Source organism: Mirounga leonina, unplaced genomic scaffold (assembly GCF_011800145.1).
Source record: "Mirounga leonina isolate KUSES-001 unplaced genomic scaffold, KU_Mleo_1.0 Mir_176, whole genome shotgun sequence".
NCBI classification, from domain to species: Eukaryota; Metazoa; Chordata; class Mammalia; order Carnivora; family Phocidae; genus Mirounga; species Mirounga leonina.
The window spans coordinates 12,085,291-12,105,152 of NW_023270454.1; the positions used below are offsets into that span (position 1 = coordinate 12,085,291).

Below are 19,862 nucleotides of genomic sequence, written 5' to 3' on the forward strand. Positions count from 1 at the left end.
GTGTAGTGAGTCATGTCTTGAGCCAAACATGCACCCATTTTAACCCATACTCATACCTTCCTCTTCCTCCTCCAGCTCATGCCTCCCACCCTTGTCGCTGTCCTTCGTCTTATTTTTTTTTTCTTTTAGTGCTGCTCCTCTAATGGTGTAGCTTAGCAAGAGGACAGATTAAAGGTCAGCACCACATCCAGCTCAGAGGGAGGAAATAGAGCAGTGATGGTTCCTGACCTGCCTTCTTTTGCTCTCATCAGTAGCTGAATATGGTGGCTCCACAATGGCTGTGGAGGCCCTGGGGCATATGAGGATCTCTTCCTATGCTCTGGCTGGTGGTGTGTCAGTTCCTTTCTGGATGGTTCCAGGTTGTGCACCCCTATCACTATGACGTCCAGAAGGGTTGATTCCCTTGAGGCATTGCACTGGCATGAAGCCTCCAGGCTGGTTCTCTTACAGCCTGCGTTTGGGAGGCCAGAAGCACATTCTCTACACGAAGGTCAGGAAAATTTTTTCTGTCCACAAACCTCCCAGTGTTTACCTACACAGACCAGGGTGCTCTCCTTGAGGATCCGCTTTTTATCCTGAAGGACTGCTGCTATCATGGTTATGTGGAAGGGGACACAGAATCCCGGGTTGCTCTCAGTACCTGTTCTAGGGGCTTTTAAGGAATATTACAGACAAATGACATTGCTTATGAAATCAAGCCCAAAAGACCTTCCACCACATTTGAACAACTGATATATAATATCAGTTATATATATATATAATATCAACAGTGAGAAAACACAATTCCAACTCATGAGATGTGCATTAACAGATGAAGAAATAGCACAACAGTTGAAATTTCTAAAAAGTTGATAGTTCCATTTTGATGCAGAGTGGGTATAAAGATTAGTGGACCACAAGTGGTTTCTTGAATTGGCAGTAGTGATCGACCACAATCGATGTTTGTGGTAATAGCTCAAAAGTGCAGAATACAGTATGCCTTGTTATCAATTATGTAAATCAATTTTTTAAATCACTGGATCTTGATATGATTTTAATAGCAATTGAGATATGGACAGCACAAAACCTCCTTTCAATTGATAACATTAAACCTCTCCTAGTAGCATGTTGCAAATGGAAGAATTGTGACTTTGGCACCCATTTGCCTCATGATCTTACATATATTTTTGTAGAGAAAACCTATGGTATTGACATTGGCATGACCTATATTGGAACAGCATGTAATATGCTCTTGATGTGGAGTCATTAGTTTCATACAAGAAAACTTGCATGATTTTGCATTTACAGTGTCACATGCGGTGGGTTATTCTCTGGGTATGCTACATGGTGATGACACTTGTAAATATGGGAATGAGAGGTGCATAATGTTTTCACAGAGAGTGACAACAACTAAACTCAGCAACACAATTATGCTAAGTATTGAACACTGGCAGAAACAAAGTATTTGTACACTTCAACAACTCCAGACAGAATCTTCAAGTATACACACTGTGGGAACCATGTGGATGAAGAAGGAGAAGAGTTTGACCATGGCTCCTTAAATGCGTGTACAAAAGATCAGTCAAATTGCACTCTGAGTCCTGGAGCTACTTGTGCTTTTAGGTTTGTTGCAAAGACCTCAAGATCATGCCTTCAGGTGACCTGTGTAGAGAACAGGCAAATGAATATGACCTTCCTGAGTGGTGCGATGGGAAATCTATCAGGGTCCAGAAGATGTGTAAGTGCAAGGTGGAGTCGAATGCACAGGAGATAGATATTGCTATGAAAAGACATGCAATATTCGTGATGAACAGTGAGGAGAATGCTTGGCAAAGAGGCCAAGAGTGCAAATCAGAGTTGCCATAAGTATGGAACATCCAAGGTGACCATTGGGGTAACTGTGGTATAAATGGTCCTACATCTGTACAATGTAACATATCGGATATCTTGTGTGGGAAGGTTCAGTGTCAGAATGTGACAGAAATTCCCCTTCTGAGCGATCATTCTTTTCTTTAATATTTATTTATTTATTTATTTCAGAGAGAGAGAGAGGAAGAGAGAGCACAAATGGATGGGGGGGGCAGCGGGGGGAGGGAAACAAGCAGACTCCCTGCTGAGTGGGGAGCCTGAATTCCAGAACTCTGAGATTATGACCTGAGCTGAAATCAAGAGTCAGAGGCTTCACTGACTGAGCCATCCAGGGGACCCTGCTGAGCGATCGTTCTACTGTGCATTCTATTCACCTTAATGGCATCACATGCTGGGGTACAGACTACCACACTGGGATATTCATACCTGACATTGGTGCAGTGATAGATGGTAGAGAGTGTGGTGCAGAGCATATTTACATCCAAAGGAAGTGTATCCATATGTCACATTTGGCAAGAGCTTATTCACCCGAGACCTGCAATATGAACAGGGAGTGCAACAACAGACTGCCACTGCAAGGATGAGTGGAACCCTGCTGACTGTGGGGAAGAAGGTTTTGGAGGTAGTATAGATAGTGGACAGCCCCTCACAAGAAGAAGAACAAGATGTAAAAGAAGTTTTACATGATACTACCTGGGATAATTCTGTTTTGCTTCTTATGTGGTTTATTACTTTTGCTTTTTCTAAGAAATGAAGAAAAGGATGAGAAAAAAGAGGAGAATGTTCCACTTGTTCTAACTTTACTAGAGAAACAAAAACAGAAAGCTCCACCTGCACCAACAAAATCTTCATGATTTTTTTATCATAGGGGATCATAAATATTAACCATTAAAAATTAGCAAAATATATAATACCCACCATGTTTCTACTTATTTCAAGCAATTTTAGTGGTTATTTTTTCATGAAATTAATCTCTTTATGTTCCTAAGCAAAGTCATACCTCATGGATGGTCTGTGTGTGTGTGTGTGTGTGTGTTTAATTTGCTATCTCTCACTTACAAACCTCCTTCCTCTTTGTACTCTACTTTGTCACACAGGGAATGAGAACCCACAAATTGTATTTCTTCTTTGATGGAATTCTCCCTATATGCCAGCTTGGGGGGCACTCGAGGGACTCCGGAAACCTGGGAACTTTTTTGATTGGTCTACATGTCAGTGTTGCTTCATTAACAGCTTTCACCTTGACATCAACAGTAACTTTCTTTCTGTACAATATTTATATGATATATAGATGATACAAAGATGGTAGATAGATGATAATTAGATAGAATATGTGTGTTTGTGTGTGTGTATATATATGTACACAAATGCAATTTTCAGAACCAACTGATAATTATCAGAAATAGAGATATTAGCACCATTATCAAGTGTCCTTCCTTGCAGTTCTAGACCCCAGGCCTCTGAAGCCTCCACCAAATCCCTGAGGCTCAGCACCATGTTGGCCAACCCTCTCCGCAGAGGTCAGAGTCCTAGATCCATGGGATCTACTCCAAAGGTGTGGGTTCCAATAAGCACACTTCTTCCCTTTATTCTCTAGTTTTCAGTGCAATAGCTACACTTCCTGTTAGGAAAGCATGGTTTCTCAGAGGAGGGCTTTGCTTGTTGTGACTGAATTCTGACTGATAGAATACTTAGGCTTGGCCCAGGTGCAGGACTTCTGCTGAGGGAAAAAGAAATCCCCAGTGTCTCAGTTACTACACAGGGTTAGATAGACTCTAAACATTGACATCAAGGGCTCTAATTCACTATCAGATTTCCCCGAGTCACAAGAGCTTAATCTGAGAGCTCTGTGGGATGCTGGTGAGCTACCTCTTTGAAATTTCTCAAAGGCATCTATCCCAAAAATCATGTTATATTTTGAACACAAGTCATAGTAGAAGGAGGCTTATCTCAAGCACATGATCTCTCTCCCTGTATTACACATATCTGGTTTTGATGTTGCATGTGGCAGAGGGAGAGGCTGGGTTGTGAACTTTTCGGTGGTAGAGCCCAGCCAGCCATAAGCTTGCAGAGCTGTGAAAAGAGAGTCGCATAAACTCACAATTGAAAGCCCAGCAAGCCCATGCCTGAACAACACAAGGAAAGGAGAATAAGCCCAAGATTTACTAAAAGCCACTCACCTTTGACCTGGCACAACCTACGATTAGATACAGGTAATTAGCTCCTCAGCCTATCTTCCTAACAGAGGAAAGAGAGAAAACTCCGGGGTCACCTGGAGCTGCTATGGTTGTCTTATACACAATGCCTGCACACAATAAAAATTACCATACATGCTAAGAATCACAACTCGTGACTTCTTACTGAGAGAAGAAAAAAAGGAAGGAAAGAAAAGAGGGAGGAACTGTACGTAACACCCAGATGGTGGAGCAAAAGTACATGAAAAACAAACAAACAAACAAAAAACAACAATGATTATACATTTAAAATGGAAGAAAAATATACAAAATATAAGAACAAATGTAGACTATGCTCAGTATGTTGGAATCTATACAGAAATTTCAAGTGGCTATTGTAGAACTAAAAAGTACAATTCATAATAGGTAATTCAGTGGATGGCTTGAACAGTAGTTATACATATCAGATTACAGAATTACTCATCTGGAAAAGGTCAGTGGAAAAATCCCCACACTGCTGTATGCAGAAAAATAAAGGCAAAATATAAAAGCCTAAGAAATACATGGAATATATAAAAAGTTCTAACATCCCTAATATTGGAACCCAGAAAAAGTAGCAAGAGAGAGGTGAATAGAAGTGATATTTAACAGCTCTTTGTTGGCAACTTTTTAAAAAAGGAAGACATTGTTTCACTGTGGGTCACTTATTTCTCAGAGGCCCGGTCAATTTTTCTTTCTCTTTTTTTCTTTTCTTTAGTTTGTGAGATTCTTAATAACCCATCTTCAAAGCATTCTTTCTTCTGCCTGCTGAAGTCTGCTGATCTCTTCTAATAATTTTTGATATTATTTATTTCAGCTCGAGATTTTCACTTGTTTCTTCTTATCTATGCATTCTGGCTTCTCTTCAAATATATGGCTTATGCTAGGACACATGTTTAATTAGAGTAGGTGGAGATTTTGTCTGTTTTACTCCATAGAAAGTTTTTAAACATAAAAAATGAAATTAAAAGTCAAATGGAAAAACTAAATAAAATGGTGAAATCAATCAGGGAAGTCATTTTACAAAATGAAAGTGAACCTAACTATAGATATGTAATGGGAAGTACACTAAGCCAATACACAAGGAAGAAGCTGGAGACTTAAAATTAAAAGCCAGGGCACGTGAGTGGCTCAGATGGTTGAGTTTCTGACTCATGATCTCAGCTCAGGTCTTGATGTCAGGGTCATGAGTTCAAGCCCCTGGTTGGGCTGCACGCTTGGGGTGGAGCTTACTGAAAAATAAAAAATAATTAAAATCCTTGCACTGGGTGTTTTATCTAAGTGATGAAGCATTAAATCCTATACCTGTTAACTGACTGGAATTTCAGTAAAAACTTGGAAGAAAAACAAACAAACAAATAAATACATACTGTGGGTGAAATAGTGTGACCAATAATAATAATAAAGTAAAAGCCATGCTCATTCAGCAGGAGCCTTTCCTTAATTAACAGCACCAATATTTTGAAATAAAAAAAGAGGTTGACAGATTGACTTGGGAAAGCAATTTAGTATAAAATGTAATTTCTCTAGTGATATGTATATCATTTAAATTTTGTTGAATTATGGGCAATGATTACCTATTATTCCAACAATTAATAAATCTTATTTATTTACTCTGAATTCAATAATATTAATAAGTCATTCTTTGTACCACTAGCCAGCAAAAACTTCCAGGCAACTGAGTAATGCAGTTACATAATGGAAACTTAGAAAACACGAGAGAGAAAAGGAAAGTACAGTATTTAGAATGATTATGATCAAGAGTATCACTGCTAAGAAAAATTTTATATGGCGATTTGAAAACAATCTCACTGTTTGACTTATGGAGATGCTTACTTCAAAACAAAACTGCCTAACCAATATTTTGACCTGAACTTTTTCATTAGTTGTTATACTAACCAAATAATAAGAAGAACAGAATTGTGAATTTTCCTTTTCCTTTTTGAGACATCGATTCAATTCCTCTAGAGGTGGTGCATATATTTCCTTGAGTGATCTAACTTTGGTATGTGACTTAGTAACATCTTTAATGGATTTTATTTACTTTTACAGTGTTAATCTTATCCCTATCATTTCACTGGCTAGAATTCTATACTTAAATATACTACCTAGTATTCAAAGGAACCTATGAACACTGATTTCTTAGGACAAATTGTCATATTCATATTATAGCAAAATCCACATTTTTCGGATCTTTTTAGAATTAGTTTAACACATAATTATAAAAAATCATACAAAATTTATCAATGGTTATGCATAATAAAATGATAGCTAAAAAATGATAGAGTTTAGGTTAGATCACTGGGTTATATTACATCAGAAAAAGCAGTAAATATTAAAAAGCTAAGTATATAACCAAGAAATTAGAAAATAAACCACTAAAGATACACAAACATAGAAAAGGACATGAATTAAAGTGCTATAGGAGTGTTGACAATACTGACTCCATCTTTGGCCCTCCATCTTGTTCTTGTCCTCTCTTGGGGCTACATGTTCCAGGCCCCTTGGAGATGAATACACACGTACCTTAGAAAAGGCCTGCCCAGGCTGTGATTGGGAAAGGCTTGCTCTGGCCCTCCATAAATTTATTAAAGATAACACAGTTTCTTGCCTTCCTGACTCACAGATGGTGCCCCAAGATCTAATGCAAGGTCAGCTATCAATTAGGTGCATGTGAACCCTTTGATCTCATTACAATGCCTTCTGCATGTCCCCTTGCTCTATAAAATCTGTGGACTAAGGTCCAAACATAGCTGTGCTACTCTGTATTGCCATCCACCTGGTCCCCTCTGTCAGTCAGTTATCCTGAATAAAACTCTGCATCAACTGTAGGGACTCACCTGCTTCGTGTTGTGGTCTCAAAGTGCCTTCTCAGTAGGGAGAACACTTTCTCCTCCCCCACCTTCTAACAGGGACTGTTAAGAATTAATAGCTTTTAGAGTATGAAAATCTTTGGAGATATTAAGGAAAAGTGAAAAACAAAGATGAAAAACTATAGGGCAAAAAATGAAGATAAGACAACAGATCCAAGGGAGACTAATACAATGTTGAAAATAATATGGAAACTTAACATGAGTAAATTTTAAATGTTGAGTGGACTTTTTTTGAAAATGTGACAAACACAGAAACCAATTTTGAACACTGAACATGTTATAATATATAAAGGAATTGGATTATTAGTATAAAATCTACCCACACCAAAACCAGCAGCCCCAGTAGGATTTACAGACATGTCTCCAAATATTCAAGGATTAAAAAAATCCAGGGGTGCCTGGGTGGCTCAGATGGTTAAGGGTCCAATTCTTGATTCTGATTTGATTCAGTGGGGAGTCTGCTAGAGATTCATTCTTCATCTCCCTTTGTCCCTCAGATAAATAAATAAATCTTAAAAAAATCCAAATTCAATGCAGATACTTCAAGTTAATATATAATAGATGACACCATATACCTTATTTTACAAAACTAGCATAGCAGAATGAAACAATCATATAAAGATAGTATGAAAAAAATAAAGGGAAAAGTAATTTCTGAGCCTATGTAGTACTACAAGATAAATAAAGGTTAACAGTTATTTTCTTCCCATGGCAGTCATTAGTACAAAATTATAAAATATAAAATAGTGGTCTGACTCCTTATGTTTATATTACCTTAATTGAGTAAATTTTGTTTATATACTTATTTATTTATGAATTTAAGTCCTTTTTTTAAAGACTTTGTTTATTTGAGAGAGAGAGCAGAGAGAGAGAGCGCTTGAGCGGGGATGAGGGGTAGAGGGAGAGGGAGAAGAAGACTCCTGCTGAGCAGGGAGCCCAATGCAGAGCTTGATCCCAGGAGCCTGATCTCATGACCTGAGCTGAAGCCAGAGCGTAAGTGACTGAGCCACGCAGGAGCCCCAGGTCCTTTTTGTTTTAAAATAATTGCAGGTGTACAAAACTGTTCCACAAATACTTCAGAGAGTTTTGGTAAATCAAATCCTGCACCTAGTTTCTCCTATTGTTAAATCTTATATTACTATCATACCTTTGTCACAAATAATGAGAAAATGTTTACATATTATTATTAACTAATGTCCGTACTTCTTCCAAATTTCTTTCATTTGTATCCAATGTTCTTTTTTGTTGTTGTTATTGTCCTGGGTACCATATTGTTTTTAGTTGCCATACTCCCTTAGGCTCCTCCTGGCTGTGAGTCTTTCTCAGAGTTTCCTTATTATAATGGCCTTGATATTTTTCAAGAGTACTGCTCAGGTGTTTTGCAAAAGGCCCCTTAATTTAGAGATCTCTTTTTGATGGTGAAACAGGGGTTATGGGTTTTGGAGAGGAAGGCAACACAGATGAAGTAACATTTATCTTCCATCGTCTCAAAGGTTCATGCTATCAACATGACTTATCCATGTGATATTAGCAATCACCTTGTGGCACATGTAGTCTTTTTCAAGTTGCTCAGTGTAATGTCTTTCCCCTCCTCCATTTCCATACAGAATTATTTGGAAAGAAGTCACTCTCTGTAGCCCACAGGTAAGGGGTGGGAGTTGAGGACAGAGTGTTGACACACTATTTGGAATTCTGCTTCGGAAAGTGTTCTCTTCTCCCTCATTTACTTTTCTCTTCAGTCCTTTATTTGTATCAGTATGGGCTGATGTTTATTTTACAATATGTTGTAAATGTACAATATGTTCAAGTTTGACTTTTGAGAGGACTTTCAGTTAGTCCCTCTGTCCCTTTGACATTCTTTTTGTCTTTTAGGAACTTCTTCATGTTCTGGTGTTATAAGAAGTTCCAAGCTCATATTGCATATTTAAAGCAAAGAGTAAAACATTATTGATTCACAGATAGCATGGGTGTTTTCACAGGAAATCCCAAAGTCTCCTTAAAACACACACACAAAGTAAAACATATATTTAGGCAGTGGTAAGGTGTCAACGTCTAGTGCGTTGGGGTCCCTGGGTAAGGGTCTACGAAATCACCAGGACACAGGGGATGCAGAGCAAAGGCAGCACTTGCAACTGCATACTGCCGTTTATTACTCACATAGCTATATACTCGCAGTGATCAGATAAACATAACAATGTATACTTAAAGTATCAAGCCAACATCTGTGAAGTGAAATATACACGAAATGCAATAGGAACAAAATACATCCTGTTTATGCTTGCAGAATAAAGAATTCTCTTAGCCATCCTTCCTTTGGAGACAACATGTTCTTTGTCTTTAGAAAGAACACTTCTGTTTAGAAAGATACACTTTAAGCTAGGCAAGAGCCACTTCCTGCTGATCCAGGCATTTAGGACTTGCAACATGAGATAAGGGGAAGAGAACATTTTCTCCTCCTGGCCTAGGCCTGCCTGGCCGACCTTAACCTCACTGCAGTCCTCAAATGACCCTGGCCTGCAAGGGGTCTACAAGCCTACACCATCTCAGTAAGGCACTATGTAAATTTACAAAGTGAATTATATTTTTTTTACCAGCACCAGTTAGTTAGAAAATAAATTACATGCACAATTACATGCACAATATAGAAACTCCATAGGTATTTAATAAACTATATGCAATACCTTTCTCTTGGGAACAATAAGGCATTATTGAAATATCTTTAAAAAGAACTAGATAAATGAAGATCTATATCATGTTCATAGATAAAAAGACTCAATATTTGTAAGATAACCATTCTTCCCAAATTGAGGTATAGATTCAATGCAAGCGTCATCACAATTCAATCAGGTTGTGTGTGTATGTGGTAGGGTGAGTGATAGGCTGATTTTAAAATTTATGTGGAATTTCAAAGTATCTACAATATCCACAGCAATCTTTGCAAAGTAAAACGTTGCTATGGTAACTTTGCTATAGTAACACTACCTGTTTTCAGACTTGCTGCAGTGCTTCAGTAATCAAGACAAGAGAGTACTGGTATAATGTTCAACAGCTAGATCAATGAACAACGTAATGACTCTGGAAATAGGACAATATTTATATGGTCATTCATTTTTCAATAACAAAAAATGGAGGAAATGAAAGTCTTTTAAAGAGATGGTATTGAAATACATGTATATCTCTATAGAATAAAATGGACCTTAACTTCTACTGTATAACATACTAAAGACATTTGAGATAGGCTGTGGACCTGAGTGAAAAACAAAACTCATAAAAGTTTTGGAGAAAGCATAGGGAGATATCTTCATGATTGAAGCACATGAAGATTTCATAGACTACAGAAATGAAAACATATGAAAAATTGATAAATAAGGCTCATCAAAAGAATTTCTCACTACACAAAGTCACTGCCAAGAAAATGAAACAGAATGGATACAATTTACAAATATTAACAAAAATGTGGAGTCACCAGAGCTTTCAACTATTATTAATGGGAAAGTGAAAATGGTATAAATACTATAGGAAAAGTTTTGCCTATTTCTTTTAAAAACCATGATCTGGTGATTATTCTCATGGGATGATTCATAGCAACTGAGTTAAAGAAGTTTGAAAAAAATGTATCATTATGCAGACTGTTAACTTTTGAGAAGAACCTGATGGTTACCAGAGGGGAGGTGAGTGGGGGGATGGGTTGAATAGTGATGGGGATTAAGATTAAGGAGTGATGAGCATCTGGTGATGTATGAAATAGTTGAATCATGATATTATACACCTGAAACTAATGTAACACTGTGTGTTAACTATACTGGAGTTAAAATAAAATGAGTAAAAATATATAATTATGATCTGAGAATAAAACATAGAAAATAATTAGTAATGTGAAATCCTTTTCAAAATTTCAGAGATTCACTTTAATTAAGAGAAAAGCTAAGTGTTTGAAAGCTCTTGACTATTTAAAACCATCTTAGAGCTAAACCTACATTTTGTTATTTAATAATGAAGTACTTGCAATATCATAAAGATAAAGATAGCACAATTAAGTTTCCTGTCAAACTCATGCCTACAGTATTCAGATAAGCAATATTTATAACAGCACACATACAAAGGCTAAAAAATATTTACTAACACTTGATTTTTTTCCTTTTATTTTTCCCTACTTATAATTAGGCAATCTCTAAAAAGTTATAAAATTCTTAAATCTACTTCTTAATCTTTTATATTCTGCTTTTTTTTTTTTCTGCATACAGCAGTGTGGGAATTTTTCCACTGACCTTTTCCAGATGAGTAATTCTATAATCTGTTATGTCCAAACTACTGTTCAAACCATCCATTGAATTACCTATTATGTATTTTGCTTTTTAGTTCTACAATATCCACTTAAAAATTTTGAAAAGATTCCAACATACTGAGCATAGTCTACATTTGTCCTTATATTTTGTATATTTTTCTTCCATTTTAAATGTATAATTATAGTTGATTTTTTTTACGTACTCTTGCTCCACTACCTGGGTCATACTTATAGTTTCTCCCTCTTTTCTTTCCTTCCTTTTTTACTTCTCTTAATAATAAGTCATGAGGGATGCCTGGGTGGCTCAGTCGTTAAGCATCTACCTTCGGCTCAGGTAATGATCCCAGGGTCCTGGGATCGAGCCCCACATCTGGTTCCTTGCTCAGTGGGGAGCCTGCTTCTCCATTCCCCTGCTTGTACTCTCTCTCTCTCTCTTTCTCAAACAAATAAATAAAATCTTTTAAAAAAAGAATATTAAGAAAAAAAATAAGTCATGAATTGTGATTCTTAGCATGTATGGTAATTTTTATTGTGTGCAGGCATTGTGTATAAGACAACCATAGCAGCTCCAGGTGACCCCGGAGTTTTCTCTCTTTCCTCTGTTAGGAAGATAGGCTGAGGAGCTAATTACCTGTATCTAATCGTAGGTTGTGCCAGGTCAAAGGTGAGTGGCTTTTAGTAAATCTTGGGCTTATTCTCCTTTCCTTGTGTTGTTCAGGCATGGGCTTGCTGGGCTTTCAATTGTGAGTTTATGCGACTCTCTTTTCACAGCTCTGCAAGCTTATGGCTGGCTGGGCTCTACCACCGAAAAGTTCACAACCCAGCCTCTCCCTCTGCCACGTGCAACATCAAAACCAGATACGTGTATTATGGGGAGAGAGATCACGTGCTTGAGATAAGCCTCCTTCTACTATGACTTGTGTTCAAAATATAACATGATTTTTGGGATAGATGCCTTTGAGAAATTTCAAAGAGGAGCTCACCAGCATCCCACAGAGCTCTCAGATTAAGTAAGCTCTTGTGACTTGGGGAAATCTGATAGTGAATTAGAGCCCTTGATGTCAATGTTTAGAGTCTGTCTAACCCTGTGTAGTAACTGAGACACTGGGGATTTCTTTTTCCCTCAGCAGAGGTCCTGCACCTGGGCCAAGTCTAAGGCTCAATTCACACTTGCCATCAGCATATGATCAGAGGAAAAATGACTGGCAAGATTCAGTCCTTTTCAGAATTATTTTACCCTGCCTGAAGTTTTAGTTCATCTATTCCATATTACTTCTTCAGCTCTCTGATGTCCTTAAAACATGGGTTAAAATAAAATTGGGATTTTCTAGTTTTTTTCCTAGGTTTTTTTTTCTTTGCAGAGGACACATGGTCTGCTAAGACTTAGATATCTTACATGGAATTGTAAATATCTTCTTTGTCTTATTTTACAAGTGAAGTTACCAAGGATTGAGTGGTAAGTACCATTTTCCTCTCTTTTGAGATTTTGAAGTAATTTTACCAGAGCATAAAATATATCCCCAAGATGGTAAAGGCAGTGGTGTGGAAAATTCAAGAGCTTTTTATGTCAGACTCCTTCCTGTGTTCTCTGTTATTCCAAGATCAGTACTCTATCAGTCAGGATTCAATCACAACAAGCGATGCCCTCCTCTGAGAAGCCATGATTTCCTAACAGGAAGTACAGCTATTGCATCGAAAACTAGAGATCAAAGGGAAGAGGTGTGCTTCTTGGAACCCACACCTTTGGAGTAAGTCACATGGATCTAGGACTCTGACCTCTGGGGAGAGGGTTGGCCAAAGTGGTGCTCAGCCTCAGGGATTTGGTAGAGGACTCCAAGGCCTGGGGTCTAGAACTCCAAGGGTAAGACACTTGATAGCTGTGCCAATATCTCTGAAGCTGACAGTACTGTTGGTTCTGTGAATTACTAAAGAAAATAATGTGTATGCATATATATTATAGATATATGTATATGTGTATATCTATCTATCATCTATCTATCTATCTATCTATCTATCTATCTATCTATCATCTATCTATCTATATAACGTATATCATACCATTCTGTCCTTATCTATATCTACATTCACGTCTGTATGTGGTAATGTAAAGATTGTAAGGCACTGCCTTTGCCAGGGTAAGAGTCAGTGAGGCAACTCTGATGAACAACATTCCCAAAACATTTCCCATGTCCGGTTTCCCTCTAGTTTCCACTATTCGTGGTAGCTAAAAATAGAGGACTCACAAAGGAGAAATGTGATTTGTAGTTTCCTATTCCCTGTGTATGAAAGCAGATTACAAAGGGGAAGGATGTTTGGAATTGTCAGACAGCAAGTTAAACACACACAGAGACACACACACACATACACACCCCCCTGAGGGCACTGCCATTGCTCAGGAAACACAGAATAATTCCATAAAAATTAATTGCTAAAATTGCCTAAAATAATGGAAAAGAGAAATGTGCTGAGAATTAGTATATTTTACTTATTGTTCAATGGCTAGTGGTTCTGATCCCAAATGATTAAAAAAACACACAGATTTTTTGTCAGCGATCTGTGGTGCAAGCTGTAACATTTTTCCTGCCAGGGGACTAAAGCTTAAAAAATGGGCAAATTCATTTGGGATTGGGTTTCTTTTTGGAAATCGTAACTTTTCAGTTTTCATTCTCAGGTGCAGATAGATCACTCACTTCCTGAATCTGTTCAGGTGGCGCATTCTGCTATTCATTGGATGAAGGTGGAACATTCTGCCCTTTTTTCTTATCCTTTTTATTTCTTCTCATAAAAAACAAAATTAACAAGCAACATAATAAAACCGAAGAAGGAATCAACCAAAATAATAGCTGGTAAGTCTTCTTTTGCTGTTTCTTCTGTGGCACTTCAACCTCGTTTCCTATTGGGGGTGGGCCACTATCAACACTGCCTCCTTTGCCTTTAACCCGGCAGTCAGGGGGGTCCCACTCATTGCCGCAATGGCAGTGATGTCTATTGTTGCAGACCCCATTCCTATTGCAGGTCTCAGACGAACAATTGGTTTTCAAGTATGCCAAAGGGATACACTTCCTTCGGACACAGATATGTTCTTTGCCACACTCTGTACCATCTTTCACTTCACCAAGATCAGGCCAGGGCATCCCATAATGGAAGCCTATACCCCAACAGATGCTATCATTGAGGTGAAGCCAGTGCAGAGTAGAATGGTATCTCAGAGTGGGGATTTTTGTCACATCCTTACACTGCACCCTCCCACACAGGGTGTCTGAGGTATTGCATTTTATAAATTGATTGTTCTTGAGACCACAGTTACCAAAACGGTCCCCTTGGATATTCACTGTACTGTAGCAAATCTGACTCGCACTCTTGGCATTTGGGCCAAAAAGCTTGCTACACATTTCATCACGGCTATTGCACCTCTTTTCATAGCAGTAGCCACCACCTGGGCATTCGGCGCCATCTTGCACATGCACATCTTCTGGGCATTGATAGGATGTCCCATCACACCACTCGGGAAGATCACATTCGTTTGCCTGTTCTCTACATACATCACCTGATGGCGCGAACTTGCAGTCTTTGCAACAAAGCCCAAAAGCACAAGTAGCCCCAGGACTCAGAGTACAGTCTAACTGACAGCATGGATCTTTTGTACACAAATTTAAGGAGCCACAGTCGCACTCTTCCCCTTCTTCGACCACACCGTTCCCACAGCGTGTAGACTTGAAGGTTCTCTCTGCAGTGGGTGGGTGGAAGATACATCTTGATCCTGCAGAGGTGTGCCAATATTGAGCATAACTGCAGTTGCTGAACTTAGTTGCCCAAGACTGTGCTGCACACATTATGCACACATTGTCTGCACATTTACATGTTTCCTCATCATGCCACATACCCAGAGAATGACCGAGCTCATGGGACACAACAAATGCAAAAGACCCCAAATCGTCACTTGTGAAAGCATCCACTGCACAATTAGTATTGTAGTTACATACTGACCCAACATAAGATATGCCAAACGTACCATATCCTCTTTTTACAAAAACATGCGCAGCATCATGGGGCACACGGGCACTAAAGCCTTTTTCCTTCCAGGCGCAAAATAAATCCACAAGTATATCCATGTTCTTTATTTCAATGGGGTTTCCTTCATTCCAGACCTCCATTCCAACTAAACTCACCTCAATATTTAGTGGTTGATAGAAGGTATTTACGTTGTTCATAGTAGTAATCACTTCCAGTTCCACAGTCGTGACATTATATTCGCGATAAGCATATCGATTGTGGTCTACCACCACTGCCATTTCAACAAATTTCTTGTGCATCCACAGACGTTTATATCCACTTTGCAAAGTGGAATTATTGCTCTCTTGAAACTTCATTTGTTGTACTATTTTTTCATCTGTCAATCCACACCTCATGGGTGAGAATTGTTTCTCCTCGCCATACATCTTAAATACCAGATGTTCAAATGTGGTAGAAAGCCTTTTGGGCAAAATTTCATAAACAATGTGATTTATCTGTAATATTCCTTGAAAGCCCCCAAAACAGGTACTCAGAGAAACCAGGGAATCCGGATCCCCTTCCACATAGCCATGATAATAGCAATCTTTCCGGATAAATGGCTGGTCTTCAAGAAGAGCACCCTGGTCTGTGTATGTGAACACTGGGAAGTTTTTGGACAGCAAAAGCTTCTTGACCTTCATATGAAAAACATGTTTCTGGCCTCCAAAATGCAGGCAGTAAGAGATCCAGCCTGAAGGTTTCTTGACAATGCTAGTGCCTGTTATCCTCAAAGGAATCACCACTTCTGGGGGACCATGGCGATAGAAATGCCCAACATGGGACCATCCAGAAAGGAGCAGAAACACCCTCAGCCAGAGAATGGGGCCAGTGATCCTCACATGTACCGGGACCTCACCCACAGCCATTATGGAGCCACCATATTCAGCCATTGGTGAGGGCAAAACAGAGCAGGTCAGGAAGCATTCCGGTTCTGCCTCCTCCCTCTGAGCTGGATGTATGCTGATAAATAAAGTGCTGATATTTAAAGATCTGTCTTCTAGTAGTCACACCATCAGAGCAGCAACACTAAAAGAAAAAATAGAAAGAAGGGCAGAGACAGGGATGGGAGATATAAGCAAGTCAAGGTGGAGGATGAAGAAAGGCTATGGGTTAAAATGGGTTGGTGTTTGGCTCATGACTCAGTATGCTGCACTGCATTTTCTCTTAAATAATGGTAAGGCAGAGTGAGACTGGGTGTACAAAACAATGGTGATTGGCTATAGGTTGACACTTGCAGAACCTAGATAAAGGACACATATTGACTCATTATACTGTTCTGTAAATATATGAATGTGTATCAGCATTTTCACAGTAAATATATAAAACAAAAGGGTATTAATGGAAGCATGAACACCTATAATGTTTTAATGTAACAGTCTCAATTTATACATATGGACTGGTTATGAATATCACTATATAGGTTTTCCTTTCACTTACAAATGATAAATTATTTAGTCACATACATTACTCAGGAAAGATATAAAGATTACTCACATATATTATTATTTTTTTCTCATTGTCTGTCATACATGCTTCCATGTGACAAATTATTAATTATCCTATCTCCTTCCTGCATTCCTCTTTTCATCTAAGCCTGTGAAACTGCAAGGACCAAAGCATCAATTGTTTTCACAAATATTGGCATCAAAGCCTGAATTTATAAGATTCAAGGTAATCTGTTCCTGGGTTTGACAGTAAAATGTACCTTTTTCATAAATAAAAATACATATATATATATTTTGTATGAAAAATAGAAGCAAAAAAATGGTACGACACATTCAGGAAATATAAATGAACATATATGTTGTGATACTAATGGTCTGGAGATATTAATGGTCTTAAATTTGAACAGAGTGTTTGGGACAAAGCTACACATTAGAAATTTATAAAATTTCAGTATTTTATATATATTGCTTTTTTTTTAATTATCTAGTGAGAATGTCACAGTCTTTATGAAATCATTAAGGTAATATGAATGCTTGAAGTAATGACACCAAGAACTCTTCCTCTGGTTGAAAAACCAGGAAAGTGAAGTCAGCTATGAGGGATCTAATGTAAACTCATCAAACCACCTCCCATAGGAAGTAACATAAAAATAAAAGATGCATGATTAGGGACCTATCATCTCCTAGTCCTTATACTCAATTATGCTTAATCTTTAAAAAAAAAAAATCTTGATTCCACATTCCTTGACCTCTTTTCTGCAGAATTGCTGTGTTATGTATGGAATCTTCCTTTCATGAAAAACAAAGATCTCTCTCACTTTTTCAGGGAAAGCTACTTATTCTTACTTCATTTTACTAAACATACCAACAATTCAAAGCCAGGCAGAGAGGAAGATTTCCATTCTCAGTACTCTCATATGGCAAACAGAACAGATGACTGGTCCCAATTTGCATTGATTATCAAAGCCACTTCCAAACCACTAAACTGGTAGCCATCTCATCAGACCACTATTTAGCTTTCTTTCTTACTCATACACCGATACCCAAATCAATGCTACACAAACCTCAAGAAATTAGGTGTCTGATTTACTAATGTATTATCCACCAATAATTTTACCCACATTTTGGGTTTAGTGAGCATGTGGAGAACCCATATAACACCTAGTTTATTTTAGCTTTACAACTCGTTTTCAACATTTAGCCATTGGTCTATGGCTAAGCATTATGTATTAGTATCACCTGTATCTAATTATCAAACTCTAACTTTAACCCTAACCCTAACCATAACCCTACTCCTAACACTTATCACCCTCCATTGTCCTGACTTTTACATATTAAACAGTTAACCACAACTCTTATTCTAATTCAACTTAATTCCTTTCTTAATAACCATTTTCATTAATAATGTGGTAGAGTGCCATAATAGTACAGAAACTTCCAAGTAGATGGCCATACATCACCTTTTACAACTTTTTTCCTCTCCCCAGGGCTTCATCAAATTAATCAATCTATCTGCTTTAATTACTACCACCCCTCTCACTCTCATTTATAGCCTATCAGTTTTTCCCAAACTATGAGTAACAACAATTTTGTTCATTCAGCCAAGTAAAATAGACCAGGATAAGACATAATCCAGGTCACAGATCCTCCTTAAGATTAAAAAATTGGCAAAAAATCATGTGGTGTGTATGTGTGTGTGTCTTCATGTATGCACAAATACTAGTGCTTCTCTCCTTTATAGCTAAATTCTTGAAAGACTTACCAGCAGTAGAATTAGTGGTTCCCACTATCTTTTCTAACTATAGCCCTTTCATAGACAGAGGTAGTACAAACTACCTCTTTACGTACAAGTGTTTAGATCTGAAACTTTACATAACAAAGAGAAATAACAATCCCCTCCCTTTCATCTCTCATTTGATTGTGTTCTAGATTTAACTGCTTAGCAACAAGACTTTCTCAATTCTAAAGACCATGGCAACTGGATAAAAGTTCTCCTACTCTGGCTCCATCATCTCCATCAAGCTTCATCTCTTAATTACTCTTCAATATGAATAAATATGACTGTATTTTTTATCCCTATCTTATGTGCTCCCTGCACACAGTAGAAGCACTTTACCTTCAGTACTTTTGCTCATATTGTTGCCCTGGCCCCAGATTATTTTCTCAGCATTGAACCATATCACGGAATACTTGAATTACCTCAGCTTCCAGAAAGAGGTGTGACCCTATTTAAATCATTTTACAAGTATTCAAACATCAGTAACCACATGTAACTTTCTTTATTAGATTAACAAATAATTCAGAGATATTTCATATCTACAAATAAAGTGCTTCATCTATTAGGGAGTACTGCTAGCAAGAAAAGGCAAAACAAAATTTAAAAGAAGAGAGAGATGAATTAAATATAGTGTGGGTGGTGATGTCAGTAACATGGTGGCATAGATATTCCTCATTTATCCCCCCCCCCAATTTTTTAAACAATGAATTAGACATCCATACACAAAAAAGAGGACCTCAGCACCTGGGAGGAATCCAAGAGAACCTATGCTCATCTTTGCATCAGAAAATAAACAAACAAGACCTTAGTAAGAATGGATCCAAGGGAGTTAGCAAACCTGTCTCACCTCCACTTGCTTTGGTCAAGGAAAAAACCTGGAATGTGCTGCCTGGACAGAAACACACAGATGAGATAAAATTTATAAAAGTCCAGCCTGTTATAGTGGAGATTTCAGCATTGCCACTGGAGCAGAATGAAAATGAGTTTGGAAGCAGTGGACAGAGAGGAACTCTATTAAAGCTGTCTCCCTCCCCAGGTGACACTGCATAGGACTAACCTCTCTGTCAGTGGCAGCAGAGATGTTTCTCACAGAGATGGAGGAAAGGGGTGACCTCCCCAAGTAGTATTTGGAAAGCAGTGGGTGACTGTGAGGTTAATCTACTTGTGGGGGTCAAAACTGGAGAAACCTGTTTCTTTTCAGCAGACCCTGATTTCTGAGAACGTACCTCCATGACTAAGGGCAGACAAAGAAAGGAAAGAAAACAGACAATAATTTCAAAGGTCATGAAAGGAATACAGTTTTTCTACTGTGGATTCAGGACTTCAGCAGGAAATCTTGCCACAAGCTTCTGGGAGTACCCTGCTGGA

At 38.1% G+C, this 19,862-nt stretch overlaps 1 protein-coding gene across 1 annotated transcript; it reads right to left on the reverse strand.

Moving 5' to 3' along the window:
- Positions 1–13,704: 13,704 nt before the first annotated feature.
- LOC118022501 (disintegrin and metalloproteinase domain-containing protein 20-like) lies at positions 13,705–16,162 on the reverse strand. Its single transcript, XM_035023236.1, has 2 exons — positions 14,052–16,162; positions 13,705–13,816 (listed from the first exon to the last, which is right to left on the reverse strand). Exons 1-2 carry the CDS (start codon positions 16,160–16,162, stop codon positions 13,705–13,707), a joined length of 2,223 nt encoding a protein of 740 aa, XP_034879127.1.
- Positions 16,163–19,862: the final 3,700 nt, after the last annotated feature.

Coding starts and splice junctions, on each gene's coding strand:
- LOC118022501 (XM_035023236.1), bottom strand. CDS start 16,162: ATGGCTGAATATGGTGGCTCCATAATGGCTGTGGGTGAGGTCCCGGTA. Junction 13,817..14,051: donor ACTTACCAGCTATTATTTTG/GTTGATTCCTTC, acceptor CCATTTTTTAAG/CTTTAGTCCCCTGGCAGGAA.